The sequence below is a fragment of the Hetaerina americana genome, unplaced genomic scaffold, assembly GCF_022747635.1.
Source record: "Hetaerina americana unplaced genomic scaffold, ioHetAmer1.1.p SCAF_10, whole genome shotgun sequence".
Classification (NCBI taxonomy): domain Eukaryota; kingdom Metazoa; phylum Arthropoda; class Insecta; order Odonata; family Calopterygidae; genus Hetaerina; species Hetaerina americana.
The window spans coordinates 35107481-35128919 of record NW_027286070.1 but is presented as its reverse complement, the minus strand read 5'-3'; the positions used below and the strand labels follow the sequence as shown (position 1 = coordinate 35128919).

Here is a 21439-nt window from a genome sequence, read left to right as displayed (position 1 = left end):
ATATATAAACAACTTTTTTATTCCAAGACAATCAGTTAAATTATTTGGCTATAAAATGTTTATCATTGATTTTTTCATTTAAAAACAATAATAATCTTTTTTTATACTTGACTCAAATATATTTTTTACAATTTACGCATTCATGCTTTACCATTCAATTATTTTAATTCAATAATATAGCATTTTTTTTGGAATTTTTCATTGACTTTTGTTATTTTGTCTTCCTTGTTTATACTTTTGGGGTTGCTGGATCTTAACTCAAAAGGTCCAGTTTCTATCCCTATCTCACTAATATCTACAGCTCTTTTCCTTAATTTCCAGGGAAAATTGGATAGTATTATTGAATATGCTCAGAGGCTATGTTTTGAACAAGGCTTCTGATAAAATACCTTCCCTTCTAATTTTTATGAGAATCTTCACTGCTATTTCCAGCAAAAAAACCAGCACACCAATTGCACCAATGCCGAGCATGGTAAAAATGTATGCACACTGGCCACCTTTTGGCATTCCTTCCCACAGAGTAGGTGACTTTTTTCTTGTTCCCTCTTTTTTTAGCAGTTTTCAGTTTTTCTTGCAGCAACTGTTTTTTTATGCATTCCCTGTTTTAGAGGAATCATGAATCATTGTTGATAGCAAAAGACATTTTTTCTTACTTTATGCATGTCATGCAGGCAGATTTAAAAATTTTAACTAGTAAACCAGTCATCTGCAGTTACACGAGTATTATAAATAATTGGTTGAATCTATCTCTTTACCCCATCATAAGCACTGCTCATTTGACATGAACCTTTCATCCGCGTCCCTATTCAATCTTCAATTTTATGGAAACCCTACCTTAATTTAACATATAGAGCATCACTTGAATGCATGACAAAATGATAGGCCAAGACTTCCCAATATAAACTATGTCAAATACTAATTTTTCCAGAACATCCATTAAAGTCTCTTAATTTCCATACAAGTGAAATTAACAGATTTTTCCTGGTTTTCTCAATTTTTCAAGTTGGTTAACACCATGGTATACTTTTAGGAAAATGTATTTAGTGCTTCGTATTCTTGAAAGAGATGAGGACTTAAATTTGGAAGACACATGTTGAACCTCCAGATGCCTGCAGTTTCCTATTAGGATATACAAGTATTTGTATTAAGTTAACATGAGTTTGGCTTGCAGATAATCATAGTAGATGATGACTCCTGGGCTCAACCTGAAGTTGTCACTCAGGGTATGTATATCCTTCAGAAGGGCTCTATGGAAGTTCACAATTTGTGGTATTATGCACACAAATGTGAAAATAATTACTCTTGTGTTAAGGAACTGAAGGAGCCAGTATCACACCACAAAAGAGTGAAATTGAAGGACAAAAGGAACTATTTGCTGAGTAAATGTAATGAATTCTATGGTCCTGATCATAAAATTAGATACTGAAGAAGAAATGACAGTAGTTCTGGGTATAGCACCCTCCATGGAAAGATATATTTTTTGGATAGTGCTTTTGACATACAAAATGAAATGGCAGGTAGTGATGCCCAAAGACAATTTCCTGTGAATTATCCAATTCTAAATTTTCCATTACTAACATTTTAGACAAAGGAAACCCTTTAAGGGGTAATTTAAAAAAATGTTTTATTTTCTTTTCCAAATATTCCTTGACCTCTGATACTCAAATTGGAGTTCAACAACGAGAGCAAGTTTAACAGATTACTTAACTTGAAAGTGTTTTGGACCAAGATAGTCAAAGCAGTAAAGGAAGAAAAACTGCATTATGAAAAAAGCTTTCATGAGAAGAAAGGCAATGATGATAGGGATACTGAGTACAAATATTTATAAAAGATTAGGGAACACTTGAATATAAAACATGGTTTTGTATGGAATGGAAACATGTTCATTGAAGCAAGGTGTTTGGTGCAAAATGAGGAGGTTTTTGGGATACCAGTGTAAAGAAGAATGGAACCAGTAAAATGGACAGAAAAGAAAACGAATGAAGAAGTATAAGGCACAAAGGGGGATGAGAGAGGAATGTAGTGAAAAATCTAAGGAAGGCAGGAATGATGGATCGACAGTATTTTGATTGGTGATGGTTCTGGCAGCAAGCATTCGGGGGTGGATCTGACTGCATGCATCACATAGGGAGGGGTCTATTTGCATCATTCACCCGAATGTTTATGACCAAAATTATTTGTATTAGATCTACCATACTTAGGACGGTTTATGCCACAAGTTAGTCACATGGTTTTTTACTATATAGACACCTTCTACATTCTTCATGAAGAAACTTGAGGTCACCTTTCAAATCAAATTAAATTTAGAGGGGGCAAACTAAACTGATAATGAAGTTGAATTCTTTAAATGGCTGCCCAATAGATGAAAAATATTCACAAGACAAATGTTAACCTAAGCATTATCAGTAGAAAAATCACTAACAACAGGGTTAAAATTAAGTTAATACAAAAAAAACTGGAGAAGTTAAGGGAAAAGTTGACAGTAGCAATAGAATGTGGTACATATGATGATATAGCATAAAATAAACTTACAAAATTTACATATCAATATAAATGATCCTCTAAGATGGACAAATATTCACTCATTACAAATTATATACATACCTCATTAGCGGTTCTTCCCCGTGGTATGGCACAGGCAACTACTTTCTTTGGTAAAAAGTATTCAATAAAATTAACAAGTTCTTCTTTAGAGCAATGGGAAGAATAACAAACACGGGTATATTCGTACATATCTTCAGCAATAACACCCTATGAAGAAAATGAAATTGGATAAGAAAAAAACAAATACTATTCTGTTATCTAAAAATGCTATTTTCATGATATGCGCATGCTGAATTTAAAGTTCATTTTGGTAGTCCATCACAACATGCATATAGTAAGGCTGTGAATATTCAGATAATAAATATTAGAAATATGCAAAGCATTATATCATCAGCGATCCACACTCTACATACTAGATTTTTTGAAATAATCTACTGGTTAAGGTAGGTTTTGGATGGACATAACTACGAAATAAATATTTTGCCTCTCCAAACAAAACACAATTTCCACTGAAGGTCCATTTCACCTTCTCCACACCCACATTTTAAAAGCCTCCAATCTTCTTCTATCAACCTGCTTCAGTGACCACATTTTTGCACCATACATAACTACGCTCCATATCGAAGTTTTAACAAGTCTTTTCTTAACATCCTTACTCAACTTCCCTGTCATTAACTCCTTCCTCATTGTGAATGCCTCTGTCTCTGCTGCTTTGACCGTTTTGTTCCAAAACACTTCCTTGATAGGTAAACTATTCCACCCACTCTAGTTTTGCCCTCCTATTTCAATATTTAACTTTGCCTTTTTCTTTCTGGAAAATCACATAGCCTTGTTTTATTTACATTAATTTTCATCCCATATCTATTGCACTGACTTTCCAATTCACTCAGCAATGCTTGCAACCCCTTGGCTGACTGACAAACTAGAGCTTGGTCATTAGCAAACCTAACTGATTTTACGAATTCCCCTCTCACTTTTATTCCTACCTCCACTTCTTTCAATACCTCTTTAATCATTTCCTCCACATATATATGAACAGCACCGGTGATAATGCGACACCCTGCCTGACACCTCTTACTAAAACTGCCCATCTGGAAACAGGCAAATACATCCTGATTGTATTCTATATTCCTCTCGATTAGTGATCTCATTAATGCAATGGCATCACACGTGCCTCTTCCCTTCCTGAACCCAAATTGATCATCCCTTACATAATCATTTGCCCTACTCTCTATCCTTTTGTTGATGATCCTGAGAACAACTTTAGCTGTGTGGGATATCAAACTTATTGTTCGGTAGTCTTCACTTGATATAGCCTTTCCTTTTTTGAAATAGGAACTAACACTGATCTCACTAAGTCTTCCGGCCAGTTTCCTTCCTCATAGATACTAAGAATCAGTCTACATAGAGTCTTCCTCTCACATTTTCCTAAACATTTCAGTAGTTCTGCAGGAATGTTGTCTACCCCCACAGCCTTATTTAGCTTCATCTCCTTTACAGCCATTTCTATCTCATAGTTGAGTATACCTGGACCTAAGCTATCTTCCTCTACATCACGTTCCTTTTCCATGCCTAAACTTGTTGGCCTAATTTCTTTACCACACAGTTCTTCTATATATTCCTTCCATCTCTTTTGGATCTTTCCTGTGTCAACTATTATCTTAACCGCCTTATTCCTAACTGTTAGCATAGATCTTCCTTTCTTAGTTCCCAATAAAGATTTAACTTTGCTGTACAGCGCATGAATTCTACCCTTCCTCTGCAAATTTTCCATATCCTCGCACTGCGTCTTCCAACATGCTTATTTTGCTTTATTTGTTGCCCGCCTCAATTTATTATTTAACTTTTTGTACTTCCTTTATTCTAACTCCGAGTTTACATTCTTCCGTTTTCTTTTCTAATGGATCTTTCTAATCATCTCATTCGTGATCTATGGTTTCCTAGTCTTTTTCCCATTAATGGTTCCTATAGTTTCTTTTGCGGCTTCTGATATCCCTTTCTTGATACCTTCCCATTTTCTTTGATAGTACTCTTGATGAGTACACTATTTTTATTACCTCCTATCCCCAACTTAATCCAACAGGCACTGCTAAATTTACATGTGCACCACTAGAGTAATTTCTTCTATAGTATGCACATTCATGAGCATAGTTTTACTTTGTAGTATTATTCACAGACATTTTGAGCATAGTTTTATAAGTGTCCCAATTCTTAAAATACAGCCATGAGATAATTAAAATAACTATAAAAATGAAAAGTAAAATCACTGAAAAGAGTAAATGACGAGGTCTGTTCAAAAGGTTCCTGAACTTATTTATTAGAAAAAAATTATTGGTCAGGATTTCTGTCAAAGTGGTCTCCTTCCTAACGCATACTTTTATACCAACAGAGTTTCCATTTTTCGGAACAGTCCTTGAAAGCTTCTTCTGGAATGCTCAAAGTTCCTCCATCAAATTTTTCTCTTTCTCTGGAATGGTGGCAATTTTTTTTCTTTTAAGGGATGTACTTAGTATGGGGAACAGGAAAAAGTCACATCGTGCAACATCTGGTGAGTAACGTAGGTGGGGAAGCAAAGTGGTCTTGTTTTGGCTAAAAACTTGCAAGTTCTGAGAGATGAATGAGTCGGTACATTGCCATGGTGAAAAACCACTCACCACCTCTCAAAAGTTCAGGCCATTTTCACCAGATTGTCTCTCTTAAGCGTTTCATAACCCCCAGGTTGTACTCTATGTTGACTGCCTGGCCTTAAGGAGATATTTTGGAGTCACAACCCCCTTTGCATGGAAAAAAACAGGTAACAACACCTTGACATTTGAGCGAATTTGTCAAGTTTTTTTGGGAAGGGGGATGTTTCACCTATCCATTGTGAAAATCACACTTTTGTTTGGACGTTATATCCATAAACCCATAACTCATCACCTGTTATGAACCTAGAAAAGAAGGTTTCATCCTCTTCAGCTCAATCAAACAGTTCCTAACAGACTTGAACTCCATGTTGTTTCTGGTCAGCTGTCATCAGGCGAGGCACAAATTTGATGGCAACTTGATGCATACTCAATTTTTCAGTCAAGATTTCAGAGCATGAATCAATGGAGAGGCCACGCACTTCCGCAAGCTGTCTGACAGTCAAATGTCAATTTGGACAAACAAGATTGTTCATTTTTTCGATGTGAAGGTCATCAGCTGATGATGATGGTCTTCCGGAATACTTGTTGTCTTCCACACATTGCCACCCCTTTTTGAACAGGGCAAACCACTCATACCACACGATACATTTCAAAGCATCCTCACGATAAAACTTGGCTATCAACTGAAAATTTTCTGTGAAAGATTTTTAGAGTTTCATGCAGAATTTCACAGAGCAACACTGCTCCTTCAGAGCTCATTTCTGTGGATCCAATTTTTCACCACACTCCATGGACACCCCTTCATAAACAGCCATAACTAATCAACAAAATAAGATATCAACAAAGTGGTTGAAGGAGGCTAATCCGGGAGTTTCCACAAACAGAACACCTTCAAAAAGATTAAAAACCAACAAAGGGTGCACTATTCCAAAAGTTCCGTAACCTTTAGAACAGACCATGTACCTTGTGTAGCATTCTTAGATAATCAGTCAACATGAACAATTTGACAAATTCCAAGAAATTGCAGGAGATGCCATAACAGTAACTTTTCAAGGAGTCATCCACTAATATGCATTTCAATGCACCTATTTCAGAGCATAAAAATCATTCCTCAATATATTGAAATGTAATGAAATAATTGACTTTGTAATTCCACACACTTTATTTAAAAACACGACCAGGTTTCGACGTTGAACGTCATCATCAGGTGGTCCTCATAGAAGCACGCTGGCTATATATAACTTCTGATTATAGGAGGGGGGGGTTGGTCAGAGCGGGAGGTTGGAGGGGTAAAAAGGTTACAATGTAGCTGGGAAGAAAAGAGAATTACATTTTTGATTTAGAAGAGTGGTAGGTCTAGGAGTGGGGAGTGGGAGGGATACGTAATTTCATTGGCAAGATCATCTTTCCAACGGACACATTTCAAAATTTCTAACTGCGTTAGAAAGTTTCTAAATAAAGTGTGTGGAATTACAAAGTCAATTATTTCATTACATTTCAATATGTTATGCAAATTCCATAAAGTTACGCCTAAGACAACAAATTTCATTCCTCAATAGCTTAACTGGCTAAAGCACTCGGCCGGACATCGAGGGATCCGCGTTTAAATTCCAGTCAAGATGAATGATTTTTACACTTTGTAATTTTTGCATCTACAATATTCATTTACTTCAAGAACAAGGACAAAATTAAGGAGTTACATGCTTCAAAGGGATTGACAAGAATATTAATACAACGGTTAAGAATTTTCAACAATGTGGAAAACTTAGTCCTCATCTGGAAAAACAAAAAGTAATGCAAGGTGATGCTATTAACAAGGATATCATTTATGAAAAAATGAAAGTGATTTTTGACTACCTCTCCGAGTAGATGCCAGGATCAACAATGGTTTCAGAAGAAGTATGTAAGGAAAGCTGAGGATGACTTAATAAGTTTAAGGAAAAAATTGGCAACCACAGCATTGTGAGACATGATGAAGCAATGAGCTCAGACTCAAAGGCAGTACCAAACTTCATCACAGACTTAAAGAAGCTGGAAGATAGGGAGGGCCAGCTGATGCAACAGGTTTTTCAATGTCACAAGTCATTTCGATGTGCATGGTCTCTTCTGGAAAAAGATGCTGAAGCAACCCTCTTTAACAGCAGAAGAGAATGCCTTGACTGGCCACATGCCAATCAAAGACCATCTCCTACTGCCATTTTGAGCCAATGTAGGAGAATATTTGAAAATAAAATCCTTATTTTTTTACCATTAAGAACTCGACAAATCATCAAAAAGTGTATAGTCCAATAGAGCAGGCTAAATGTGACGGCTAAAGGTAATAAGGACATGTTGCATCATCCATTTTGAAGCATAACCATAATAATGCAGTTGCTATGCATGCTGCAAATTAATTTAATGATCATGCTGTGTTGCACATCCACAAAATTGTAAATTGTCGGCAAAAACAAAGTTCTCCAGAGAGCTTTCTAATTATACAGAATTAAGATTGTATCATGAATAAAAATTATTTCAATTCTTTTCGCTTTCTAAGAAATTAATTCATATTCCTAACAGCTTCATTCCATTAAATAAAAAATGATGAAGTTGATTCACAATCCTAAACAATGCTTATGCAATATTATTTGAATAAGTCCTGTAAATTATTTTATTTTTTCTGGCACAGAACGCATTATCACATCTTATATTTATTAAGACGGGAAAATTTGATTCAAATAATTAATTTTTTGTTTAACAAGAAAGATTCTGGAACAAATTATGCTCTTTGTACCAAGTTCCCATGCATAATTAATAAATAGAAATTGTTTTAAAATTTCAGCTTACTAAAAATCCTGATTACGTTAGATTGATTATCCTGCTATTTATTACCCATAAGTAGCCGGCCTGACCGAGAGATGGCCATAGTTGTTTGAAAAATATCACTGTATTGGAAATTATGCAATCTATAAAGCATATGTTTCAAGTTTGAAGGAGCTACATAATGTGATATTTGTTTGGTAGTCATCAATAGTGAACGTTTTCAGTGAATTTGTGAAAATAGAGAAAATTGGTCAACGTTATGCGATACAAAACTTATATATGAATGGCCTCAGCCCAAACAATATAAAAGCTGAACTGAATTCTACTCTGGGTGAGTCTGCTCCTTTGTTTACAACAGTAAAACATTGGGTAGCAGAGTTAAAACGAAGCTGTCAAGACGAGCATCGCATTTCTTGACCAAATGAGGTGACGACTCCAGAAATGGTGAATAAAATTCACAGAGTGAGTGTTTAGCAAAGTTTCACAGCAACAAAGCAGAATTTCTCCGCTGTTTTATAACCATAGATGAAACTCCATGATGTCCAATACTTCACACCCGAGACTAAATAGCAATCAAAACAATGGATTCAAAAAGGAGAACCAGCTCCAAAGATGACAAAGACCGTTTCATCTGCAGGAAAGGTCACGGCGTTGGTTTTTTGGGACGAGTGTGTGATATTTTTCATTGACTATCTTGAAGAAGGAAAACTATCAACGGCAAGTATTATGCGAACTTATTGCAACGTCTTAGATAAGAAATCAAGCAAAAGTGGCCTCATTGTGCTAAGAAGAAAGAGTTGTTTCATCAAGACCATGCAACAGCTCACAAATATGCTATTGCAATGGCCAAAATTCATGAAATAAAATTTGAATTGCTACCTCATGCACCCTATTTGCCAGATTTTGTCCTCCCAGATCAATTTCTTTTCACAAACTTGAAATAATGGCTTGGTGGTCAAAGATTTTTCAACTGTGAAGAAGTGATGTCGGCAGATAATAGCTATTTTGAGGAGCAAGACAGTTCTTGTTGTAAAAAGGGTATCGAACTTATTGAACATGGCTGGGAAAAGTGTACAGAGCTGAAAGGAGATGATGTTGAAAAATAAATACATTTTTTACCAAAATTTGTGTGTTTTCTTTGTTGGGTCGGGTACTTCTGGGACCACTCTCCTATATTGAGGGTTTTGACTTTTTTAAGCATCTAAATGAATGTTAACTATACCATGACACCATTTTGCATTTTGTACCGCCATCATTCCAGAAATACAAATTCATAAATAAGTGATGACACAAGAGAACATAATTAGGCAGGCTAGTGGCATTGAAAAAAATCATTCAAATCACAGAGCAATTATATACTGTAGTTATTCGCAATCAAAGAATTGCCAAACAATTACTACCCATGATGAAAGAAGACACTAGACTTTTCCACGGAGAAAAGTTTTATTTACAACCTAGGTTTTGTTACAGCGTAACACCTTCAAGTAAATTGACAATACTAACTGAACCTACCTTCCCACTCACTCTTGAGACAGACAGTAATGATTTGGTTTCAAGTAAAATGTATATTTCCATTTAGAGGTTGCTGTATTGTGTTTTTAACATTTTTATATTACATATTGTGGTATGTAAGCATCTAATGATAAATAAGAATTATTATGAAAACTTTTAAGTGGCAGAAAATTCTAACGGCCACTGAGTACGTAACTGAGGTAACTCTAATGCAACTAATGATGAATGCAACTAGTAGCCAACTCACCTTAGCCGCGTAATTCTTTTCATACCACATACAGGATAAACGTAATGTCAAAAACTTTTTATCGCCCAATCCTCTGCATTCTGATGGAAGTGTTCTCTGTAGAAAAATAATAATATGTCAATACAAATGGATCAAATTACTTATCTATCCTCCATATTCTAACACTTATAGAATTAATTTTACATAGATAAGATTTGAAAATTCAGCCCTAGTAAATTCACATTTTCATTGGAGTGTGGGGGTAAGGGTAATAGGAGGTAGAAGAGTGGTCCAGGGAGGTTAAGGGGAGGGAATTAGTAAAGTGTTTCTTAGCCAGACCAAAACAGAAGGAACAGCCACCGGCTCATCTCTCTCACCTTGTTATAAGAAATATTTGCCATTAATTTTGAAAACAAATTATTCCACACTGACCAGCCCTGCTTGAAAAAGTGAATTATTGGTACTGATATGCAGATAACATTTTGTGTTTGTATAAAATACAACAATACCTGGTAGGCACAAGCATGAATCCTGGTCTCACGTCTATCATGAGTTATGGCTGCATTTATCTCCTTTACATTCCTTAGGGTATTTACCTTATCTCTTGACACATGTACTTTCATTCCAAGCTTTTTTCTTAGCTCACCAAAAATGTATTCATACCCATAATTTGCTGAAAAATAACAAGATATATATTTAAACTTTTAAAATTAAAAAACATTTAAAACATGCCTCCTGAAAGTTTTTCTGATTGAAGCAAGCATATTTTAGGAAATCTTATACTGTACATTAATAAAGGTTTCAACTTTTAAATCTAAATACAAACTTCACTGCATCATTTCAGCAGAGTATATGAGAAAATAAAATTGAAAATAAACACAACCAAATGAAAGTATTTAATTATTTTTTCGATAAAGAGAATAGGTAGAATGATTGTAAACTGAAGTAGTGAAATAATAGAACAAGAGAATGATTTTTTTCTTTCGGCACTGTTTGAAAAGATGGTAGGATAGATAAAAGATTTAAAAAAAAGTTGTTGGCAGAATATCAAGTACATCGAAAAATTAATTGTTGGCTTAAGGCAGCAAAAATGGCAAAGTTAAAGTCTCTACCCACACAGCTGTATGGAAGAAATACTTGTGTCAGGATTAACATAAAGGTCACCTAAATGTAGTGGTACTAAGTAACTGGCTGCAAAATTTCATCTTGGAGGATTGGTTGCAAAAATAGGAAAGATAAGGCACCAGTAGAGGAGGTACCACCTGAGGAATGTTTGATTCATAAAAGAATTTTGTGTGGATGCACCAGATTGACACCAATGCAAGAAGTGTACAATTCTGGTTTGCTCATGCTGTTACAATGGATGAGAGTCAAATAAACTTGTTCATATAAGAGAGAAAAGTAGACCACAAAAGCTGTGGATTAATACAGCTGAAGAAACTCTTGAGATGAAGAACAGTACAAGTTTCAACAAAAGAAAAGCATGAATGATAAATGAACATTAGAGAAGCAAAAGAAGTAAATAAAGACTAGGCATTGCGGAAGAACTTAATAAGATAGAGTAAGTTCCTTTTATAACAATACCAGGCTTTTCTTAACAGAACCAAAACCAGGGAGAGGGAGTGGCATTAAGGGAACATATGTATGTTAGAATCAATGAGTTGGGATCAGAGATAGAATAGGTGCAGATGAATCTAACAACATATTAAGATAAAGAGGCCCTAGCCCTGGCATACCATTTTCAACATTCTAAAAAATGTTGTTTCTAATTTCAAAAAATGTGACGATAAGACACCACACAAATAGTTTTATGCACCAGGACTTAGCAGGATCAGATCAAGTATTGGGATTCATGGCAGATGAAAACCAAGGCAAGGAATATATTACATAGCAGTAATAATCGAAGGAACAACACAGGAGCATTAATAAAAGAACATATCAATAGAATAGGTGAAAGGGACATGTATGAATGGAGTAAAATGGAAGAAATTAAAACTTACCAATTAACCCTACAATGAGATATATTTTACTTTGCCTACTACAGAAAAGTGTGACATGAAGGGTATGATTATGCATAAGTTAATTACATATTCAGCTGGAGAAGATTTTACTAGTGAATTGAAGCGAACATCTGTTTATGTGCTCTGTATTGCCCTAAAACCCACATGAAATATTCTAAAAATGTATTTCACGAATGTTGTTAAACAATGTTAAGAAGACGGTAGAATGAAACATTTTTTACGGTTCATTTTAACAAGATACGCCAGAACACGTTGTTATGATACATGACATGAAGTCTCCAGCTCATTACGGCTGCTGTTATGTTGAAATAATTGCCAGGCACTGAAAATAGAGTTTCATGTGCCATGTACTAGGCATTATTCATGTACTCACCATTAACTACTCAGGAGCATCTCTAAAAAATATAGTAAGGAGTTCATATTTTCAACGTTATATGTGCATTACTAACCTGCAGTATCAAGCAAAACTTCATTGTGGGGGCATTTTTCCAGCCAATCTTTAGTTAAATTGAATATTTTTTCAACACTTTCCTCCCTCTTCGGAAATATAGGGTATAGATCATCGAAGTATGTGGCATCTACATAGAGAGCGTTTATTTCCTTTGGCGTTCCATCTTTATGATGCAAATCCGAAAGGGTACAAATATTGTCACGGGAGAGTCGGAAATCGCCAGTATAAAGAATGTTGCCTTGCTGTAGTTCGAAGAAAAACCTAGTTAAAAACGTAAAAAACAGAATTTATGAATTAATACCTTGAAATACATATATGGTGCACGTGACGATTATGTACGCAAGAAAAATAAAACACTCACATTACAGATCCCGGGCAATGTCCAGTTGGAATCAGCGTCACTTGCAAATCTCTATGTGAACTGTCATCAATTAATGATGGAATGCTCAAAAGTTTACATCCAACAGATGGAAGTGGTTTAATTTTAGGTATTAAAAGATGATATCGAGAGTGATTTTTCATGATGCAGCGCGTGATTTCACTCGTATAGAGGTAAACATCATTTCTTTCTAATAATGCTTGCCTGAAGACCAACGTGTCAAGTCCTTTCATGTGATCTGGTGAAAATAATATACCGAAAGTTATCTACACACACAGTGAGTTAATTACTCAATGTAGTACATTCATTCCATATCTATTATTTAGGACATTTCTAGACGTGCAAGGAAACACAGACTTATGTACGTTACTCCTGAACAGATAAATGAAAAGAACTCAGATTTACAAAAAAAATTATGGAAATACGAGACATTTTTTGAGATAATTGATTAATAGTTTCGTGCGTCCCAGTAAACAGGAGAACTACGGATTAGTATACGACCATTCAGTGAGGAGAAGTAATAGCTCGTAGGGAAAGAAAAGTTATCATACACATTTCATTCTTAGAAGAGGCACATTCAAAATCTTCCGCTACTACTTAGTATACTTGCTAGTCTAGTAGAATTGTTTACTGTCAGTCAAAATTTCTAAAATATAAGTTTTAAACGTCTGATACTTTTTTGTGTCAAAGCAATCAAGTGTGCAACGCAATATACAAATGAATATTTACCTGAATGAAAATGAGTAAGAAAGTATGCTGTCGATTCTTTAAGATTCTTCTCTCCGTCAAATCTGTCGATAGTAATTTCTGGAATTTCATCCAATTTTCCATTGAATATGCTCATTGTTAGGAATATTCAGAGGAAATTAAAACAGCACCTTTCATCAGAAAAATGTTCCCTGAACTATAACACACGACAAATTTGTAGTTTGATTAATTCGTTCTTCACCGCAGCATTCATTCGAATTATATTTTTCTCCCTCGGAAGTGACAGGAGTGTACCTGCACGAGTTCAACAGAAAACTTAACATTAATAAGATAACACAACTTCAAGACATGCCCCCTTAACCAAAATTCGCAACCCGCCAGAGATCATTTGTTGACCTATCGCAAAGACGGCTTATTACCAATACAATACTATTGAATCGAGTTGATCGCTTGCTTAAAAGCTAATGAACGACATACAATTTCAGTCAAAGCTGAAACATAATTCTTCATTAAAGTTACTTTTAAAATTTTTGAAATGACTATTAACCCTTAAAATACAGTAAGTGAATAGTAATAAGCTCGGAACAAGCTATCGATAGTCCATTAAATAAATCGAAAACCATAGACAATGACAAACTGGCAACCCTGGCTAAGTGCTGTAATGTGTTGTGGAGCCGATTATTTGTATCTTAGCGTATGTATGAATGTCTGTAAATAAAGAAAATGTACTAGTCCTTGAAAATTTAAAAAGTCATACCAAGCATTGATGTGGCAGCTTCTTTGGAGGACTTAACATGTCGGACGGTTAGTATATTATATATATTAACAGAATAAATAATAAAAGGGTATAACTTTTCATGTTTTCTTAATGTTTGTTTCACTTTGCAGAAGAAGTCATTAGACGAAGACTTTTAATCGATGGTGATGGCACAGGGGATGATCGCCGCTTAAACGTTCTTCTCAAAACTTTTATAAAATGGTGTAACACAACGGAAATCCCTTCCGAGAGGTTTGTGCTTAGTTTGTAAGGGGTATTCTTGTGGCTCCGTGTTACTAAGTTTCGTCAGTACTACGCATACTCTGTATTTCCTAATTACAAGCGAAAACTTATACAATTTTGGAACTTGTGATTCAAACATGTACATAATTGCAATTCTCAATTTATTTTTTCAACAGTCAGGTAACTTTAGATCGTATGCTGGCTCAGCTCTGCCAATTTGAATGTGCATTAGCCAGAAGTCGTCTTGTGGCACGTGCCGCTCAAGCTGAAGTGAACAACTATAAACTCTTGTCTGCAAGTGTTGAGCGTGGTTTAGCTGATGCCAGAGAGGGTATCACCGCAACATTGGATGAGTTTGCTCGAGCCAAAGTTGTACGAAGACAAAGAGTACGTTATGATGCTCTGGCCAGTGTTATTTCAGCCCAGCCTGATCGAAGGGAGACAGCAAAACGTCTGGCTGGTCTCAAAGCAGAATTACGTGCTTTAGAGGTTGGTAGAAATTTCCTTATGTATCGCGATTTGATCAGAAGCATAGAATTAAATATATATATATATATATATATATATATATATATATATATATATATATATATTGTATATATATGTATTTATGTATATGTATGTATATGTATGTATATATGTATGTGTGTGTATATATATATATATATATATATATATATATATATATATATACACACACACATACATACATACATATGGTATGATGAGGTTTTTCTAGTTAATCAGTGATTTCATTCCCAAACCAAGATAACACCCATTTAAAGAGTTCATGCCACCCATTCCGTTAGTTGTGATCATGAATTATGTTGTCAATATATTGACTCTATCAAATTAAAATGTATGAACTTTCTGGTTTCCATTGCGTCAGATTTTCTGTCTCTATCAGGGGATTATTTGGGCTGGATCCCACACCCTACATAAGCACATTTCCAGGCTACGATCCTTTAAATTCTTATGTTGACAAATATCATTAATATGAAGTTGGAGTCATAACATTGTTGATGAGATGATAACATTTTAATTGTGAAATTGAAAAAGTATGTGATCTGCTCCTAACTTTTCTTTGTTGAAGTTCATTTGATTATTGTCAGAGGATAAATTAACAAGGGTTGCTTCACATAATTTTTTCTAAATATTACACGCATCAAAATATTTCATTATAGAATGTACATTGTTGTTATAGGTAATCTACTGGTTAAGGTAGGTTTTAGATGGGCACAAGCTACAACAATTCTGTTATCTCTCCTAACAAAACACGACCCAACATGCCTCTCTTATTTTTGTCCCTTCCTCTCTTGCATAACATTCTCCCCACCATCACAATCTTCAACGTCCAGTTGCCAATCATTATGCTCTGCATCCATCTGTCTTGTTGCCTTATGATTTCTCCCAACAAACTTCGCTCCTCCCCCACCATATCTAGCACTTCATCCTTTGTTTTACTTTCTGTCCACTTCGACTACTCCATGATTGTCTACACCCATATTTCAAAAGTCTCAAATCTACACTCATCATCCTTTTCAGTGGCCATTTTTCTGCATTGTACATAACTATGCTCCATATCAAAGTTTTTAAAGCTTTTTATTGACATCCTTACTTAGCATCCCTTTCATCAATTTTCTAGTCCTGGTGAAATTTTCTTTGCCTAATACAATTCTTCTATGTCCCCAATACTTTGACCATTTTGGTCCAAAATACTTCCAAGATAAGTAAACTGTTCCACCTGCAATACTTTTTACCCGCCTATTTTTATGTTTAACTTAGCCCTTCTCTCTCTGGAAAACTGCATAACTTGTTCGTTATTTATATTTATTCTCATCCCATATCTATCCCACTAAATTTTCAATTCCCTCAGCAATGCTTGCAACCCCTTGGCTGGCTTGGTCATCAACAAATTTTACCGAATTTAGGAATTCCACCCTGACTTTCATTCCTTTCTTCAGTTCTTCCCTTGCCTATTAATTGTTGCCTCCACATGTACATTTAAAAGCGCAGATGATAATGGACAACCATGTCTTACTCCTCTACCTAAGTTAGCCTGACTTTCCATCCCCTACTTGCTCATGAGCTGTCGGAGACATGTACTGGCTGCAGATTAGTTTTTATCTCTTCAATGTGTTCCTGTTTTCTGGAATATATTTGTTAGTTTTTCCAATTCACTCTATCAAAATCAACAAAACTGGTAAATATATCCTGATTGTATTCTATATTCCTCTCGATTAGCGATCTCATTACTGCAATGGCATAACATGCACCTCTCCCCTTCCTAAACCCAAACTGAGCATCCCCTAAGTTATCATTGGTCCTACTCTCTATTCTTTAGTGGATAATCCTGAGACCCACTTTAGATGCATGTGAAATCAAACTTATTGTTCAGGAGTCCTTACATAATGTAGCCTTTACCTTTTTTGGAATAGTGACTGACACTAATGTCACTAAGTCTTCCAACCAGGTTCCTTCCTCATAGATGCTACAACTTAGTTCATATTGACTCTTCCTCTCACATTTTCCTAAATCTTTAAGTAGTTCCACAGGAATGCTGTCTACCCCCACAGCCTTCTTTCATTTCATTTCTGTAAATGAGAACTGAAGGGCATTATAAAGTATGCCTGGAGCTAAGCTATCTTTATCTACATGATATTCTCTTTCTATGTATTCCTTCCATCTCTGTGGAATCTTTTCCATTTTAAATATTATTTTACCCGACTTATATTTAACTGTTAACGCAGTTTTCCCTTCTTACTTCCTGATAGTATTTTAAACTTTTTGTGTTGTGCCCTAATTTCAGCCTTCCTCTGCAAACTTTCCATATCCTCACAGTGTCTTTCATCATGCTTGCTTTATTTGTTACCCTTCTCAATTAACTCCATACTTACTTCTACCTAACTCTGCACGTATAATCTTCCATTTCCTTCTCTCATTTATCTTCCTAATTATCTCATCCGTAATCCATGGTTCCCTATTCCTAGTAACAGTATTTTCTTTTGCAGCCTCTGATATTCCTCTTTTGATATATTCACATTCTTTCTCAATGGTACCCTGCTCTGTTTCCTCACTCATAATTTTTTCCACAACCTGATGATGCTTCTTCCTAGGCAGTCCAGTGAATGCTTCTATATTCCATTTCCTAAACTGCCTTCTTACCTTCTTTATCTTTTTGAATCCGATGCTGCACTTCATAATTACTAAATTATTTTGAAAGTCCATATCCGCTCCTGGGAAACTGTGAATCGATCATGCTGTTCCTAACCCTAAGCCTGAACATAATATAGTCTAGCTGATATATTTCTGAATCATTAGGAATTTTCCATGTATATATGCACCAATTGTGATGTTTAAACCTTATTTTTATTTGGATTAATACCTGTTTCCAGCAGAACACTATTGCTTTCTCCACGGAGTCATTCCTAGTTCCTAAGCTGTCGTCCCCCCACCTCACTACCATCTCTTTCTTCCCCTTCCATTGCATTTCAATCCCCCCACCACTGTCAAATATTTCCCTCTTGGAACATCTGTAATCATCCTTTAATTGATCACATACCCTATCAATTTCTTCCTCCCTATGATTGCTTGGGAGGATGTATACCTGAACTATGACCAAGTTCATCGGTTCTGCTTTTACTTCTGTAAGTAATATACTAGCCGTTACTTTCTCTAAGTTCAACATAATTCTTCCTACCTTTTTATTCAATATTATTGCGATCCCTTGCTGCCTCTCATAACCTCTGCTCTATATTACTCTTAAACCATGATTCCAGTAGTCCATGCTATCCTTCCATTTCACCTGGCATAGACCTAAAACAACTATATTTTCTCTTTCCATCTCTCGCCTTATATTCTCCAATTTTTCTGTACTCAACTCTTTACGTTCTAAATTCCTATTCTATCAAATTCCGACCTTTTCTCCATATTCTGTGCTGCTGTTGTCAGTAATACTTATTCTTTGCAAGGATTTTGGGAGATTACCGCGGAACCCTTGCCTGCCCTGCTGCTGGACATGACAGTCTATTGGGCTGAGTCTCATTATTGCCGAGACTCATTTTCTGTACATTGTCCACCATAAAAGTCTTGGCATGAATAATTGAGGTGGCTTCCCTTTGCCTTCCTCAACAGTGTGTTTGACATGACACTATAAATAGCCGCCCGCCCAACTGAGGTCAGATGCCTTTACAGCAGCCTCATTGAGGAACAGACGTTGCACAGACTACCTTTTGTCTGACTCCTATCCCTTGACCTATCCGGTATGGGCTACCTGGAATAACTACCATTACTCCCACTTGCTCAGATCTAGGGATCATTGGAATGCAGAAGCCCTTCTAACGCATCAAAGTTTTAGTCCATGGGACGGAGAATATACATATATCCTGCATTTCTGGAGAATTGAGCTTTTCATTAATTTAATTGAGATGTGAAATATCAGGGACCCACCCATCTTGCATGTGGCAAAATCTAGAAAAAGAGGAATTAATATATTCAAAGATAGGATATTTGCTTACATTTGGTGCTTAAAAGATGGTATTGAATAAGAGAGACTAAAATTATGAATCAAGACAATCTAGAACTTTCCTTTAAAAAAAGAATAAAATAGTGCATTTGCAGTGTCTTCTGGATATTTGGCTAAATTTTGTAATTGATAAAATATTTATGACCAAATTATCTAGTGGTTATTTAACTAATACCATAGTCACTAAATATAAGTTAACCTTTTTTTTATATAAATGTAGAACCAGAACATTTTGTGCCAGAATTTTGCTGTTTGTATCATTATTTGATGGAGTATACTCATATAGAATGCAATGCTATGAATGTGTTCATCATACATATGTACATTTACTTTACAACACATTGGAGAAACACCAATTACGCTTCAATTTAAACTTGAAGAAGACTTGTAATTTTCTGTGACAAACTTGTCATATTAGATTCCAGTGAATGTGGTAGCATCTTTGATATTTTTAAATAAGAATTCATGTATGCATGTTGAGTAAAATCATGAACACATTTCCCATGTACTGTACTTTAACTATAGTGGGTAATAGATGTAAATGACCAAAAGTGCCTATGACTGCTTTCAGGAAACAAGGGAGATGCTTGACTGCAAGCTTGATGTAAGGCGGAAGCAGTTCCATGTGCTAGTAGCCACCATTCACCAGCTCCAAAGTATGCTGGACGAGGGCACATCAGGAAGTGGCCCCAACCAAGGAAATGGCCGATCCAGCTCTGCAACACCCAAGTTAGAAGGAGATGCACTGGACTCGCTGTCTGAGAAGAGGGGCACAAAGAGGCGGAGTGGAAGGAGAGGTGGGAGTAAAAAGCAAAGAAGGGATGAGAGCGGGAAGAGGAGCCACAGAGGAGAGGGGGTGGGTAGTGGTAGTGGGAGCAGCAGGAGAGGGGGAGGGGGTGGTGGGGGTGAGGAGGGGACGACACCAGAAGAGGAGGAAGAAGAGGAAGAAGAAGAAGATGAGGAGGAGGAAGATGAGCCAGAGGATGTGAGTGCCATGATGGACATATCACTCGATGCATTTGAGGATGAGGAAGATGAAGCAAGTAATGCAATGACAGATACCACTAAAGGTATTACCCCAGGAAACTCACAGGTTGAAGTGGATATTAAAAAGGAAGACATGTTGGTATCATAAGCAAATTTTTTTCTCAACATCTTGATTCCACTATGTACACAAATTTCAAACTACTTTCTGAGAACTTGAATCATTTTATAACATGGAAATGTGTTTTCAATAATTTACCTCCTAAGTCCCAGACACATGGTTAAAAGTAACAGAATCCCAAGGAGGGTGTTCTCAGGATTCCACCGGTAGGTTCTAAGAGACAATCACATTTTCATTTGGAACTGTACGTATGACTCAATATTCATTGTTATGATGAGCCAAGTACTAGAATTTTTGTGTTGAAAGCCATAGTTCGGATGTTTGATTTCCATGTCTGTGACTTCGCTGAGCAACATGCAAATAACAGCTTTCCCTAAATGAAAGACCAGGCATCCAGAATGAAGAATTGTGTGACAGTGAAATATCAGTTTAACAGTGTCCCATACATAACCTCAAGTGAAATTGTGAACACAGTCATATTTTTAGTGGGCAGAGCTTTCAACCCAGTTTTGCCAGTGTTTAAATTTGATAAAGGGTTCTTTCTTGTTAAATCATTGTAATAGGTTACCATTCAAAATCCAGAAGTATTTTATATTTTCACTGTTGAAACAAAGAAAAACTTTTCTTGTTGACAGTGTGTCAGATACCTTCATGATGTTTTTTTATTTCAATAAAATAATTGCAAACCAGCTAAAAGGAGTATTCATTTATATGCATAATTGAGAACTCAAACCATTAAAGACAAAAGACACTTGGTCCTTTTATGGAGGATAAATGTAAAAAATGTTTGTATAAAGTATGTTTCCAAAGACTTCACTGAAATCGGTAAGTGAAGTTGATGATGGAGGTGCATACACATAGTTATTCAAGTTTTTCTCAATCCCCATCACTGATAACTTGCCTATTGTGCAGGGTGCATATATAAGAACTTAAAAGTTTTTCATTTTGTATAAATGTATTGCGGTGATTTAAAGAGCTCACTCTGGTGTCTTTTATTAGCAAAAGATCAAATCTTGAACCTATTAGAGGTTTAGTACAGAATTACACCACAGCAAGTGTTGACAACAATTGTCAAGATGACTGGTTTCACTGGTCCTGAGTGCTCTTGTTTTGGTTTGAAGAATGTGACCACTCTGAGGTCCAACAAAAATTCAATAATAACATTTTATACTGGTTTAGATATGTGGATGATATCTTATGCTGCTGGACAGACAGTGATAGACAGCAAGACATTTTCTTACAATTCATAAACTCCATCCACCCATCTATAACTTTCACCATGGAATCGGCAGTGGACCATAAAATCAATATCCTGGATCTCACAATTGAAATAAAAAGAAACACGATCATTTTTCAATATTTTGGAAACCCACGTATACAGATTAAGTGATACCCTCAGACTCCTGCCATCCCTTTATCCACAAACTAGCCAGCTTCAATTCCATGATCCACAGATTAATCAGTATCCCCTTGTCCAAATCCAACTTCGAACGAGAGTTCAATACGATCAAGTACATAGCCTTTAAGAACGGTTACCATGCC

At 35.8% G+C, this 21439-nt stretch overlaps 2 protein-coding genes across 2 annotated transcripts in view; one reads left to right on the top strand and one right to left on the bottom strand.

Moving 5' to 3' along the window:
- The window catches only part of LOC139698538 (protein artemis-like), a 50177-nt gene extending 36550 nt beyond the window's left edge, over positions 1-13627 (bottom strand). Inside the window, exons 1-6 of the mRNA XM_071597391.1 lie at positions 13289-13627; positions 12542-12797; positions 12179-12441; positions 10218-10381; positions 9730-9825; positions 2605-2751 (exon numbers count right to left, since the gene is read on the bottom strand). Of these exons, the coding sequence (XP_071453492.1) occupies positions 2605-2751; positions 9730-9825; positions 10218-10381; positions 12179-12441; positions 12542-12797; positions 13289-13403 (1041 nt within the window). The 5' untranslated portion in view covers positions 13404-13627. The remainder of the gene's footprint in view (positions 1-2604; positions 2752-9729; positions 9826-10217; positions 10382-12178; positions 12442-12541; positions 12798-13288) is intronic.
- Positions 13628-13938: 311 nt separating this feature from the next.
- On the top strand, positions 13939-19927 carry thoc7 (THO complex 7). The gene is made up of 5 exons (XM_071598945.1): positions 13939-14071; positions 14156-14276; positions 14444-14756; positions 19364-19648; positions 19817-19927. Exons 1-5 carry the CDS (start codon positions 14062-14064, stop codon positions 19925-19927), a joined length of 840 nt encoding a protein of 279 aa, XP_071455046.1. The 5' UTR covers positions 13939-14061.
- The last annotated feature ends 1512 nt before the right edge of the window (positions 19928-21439 follow it).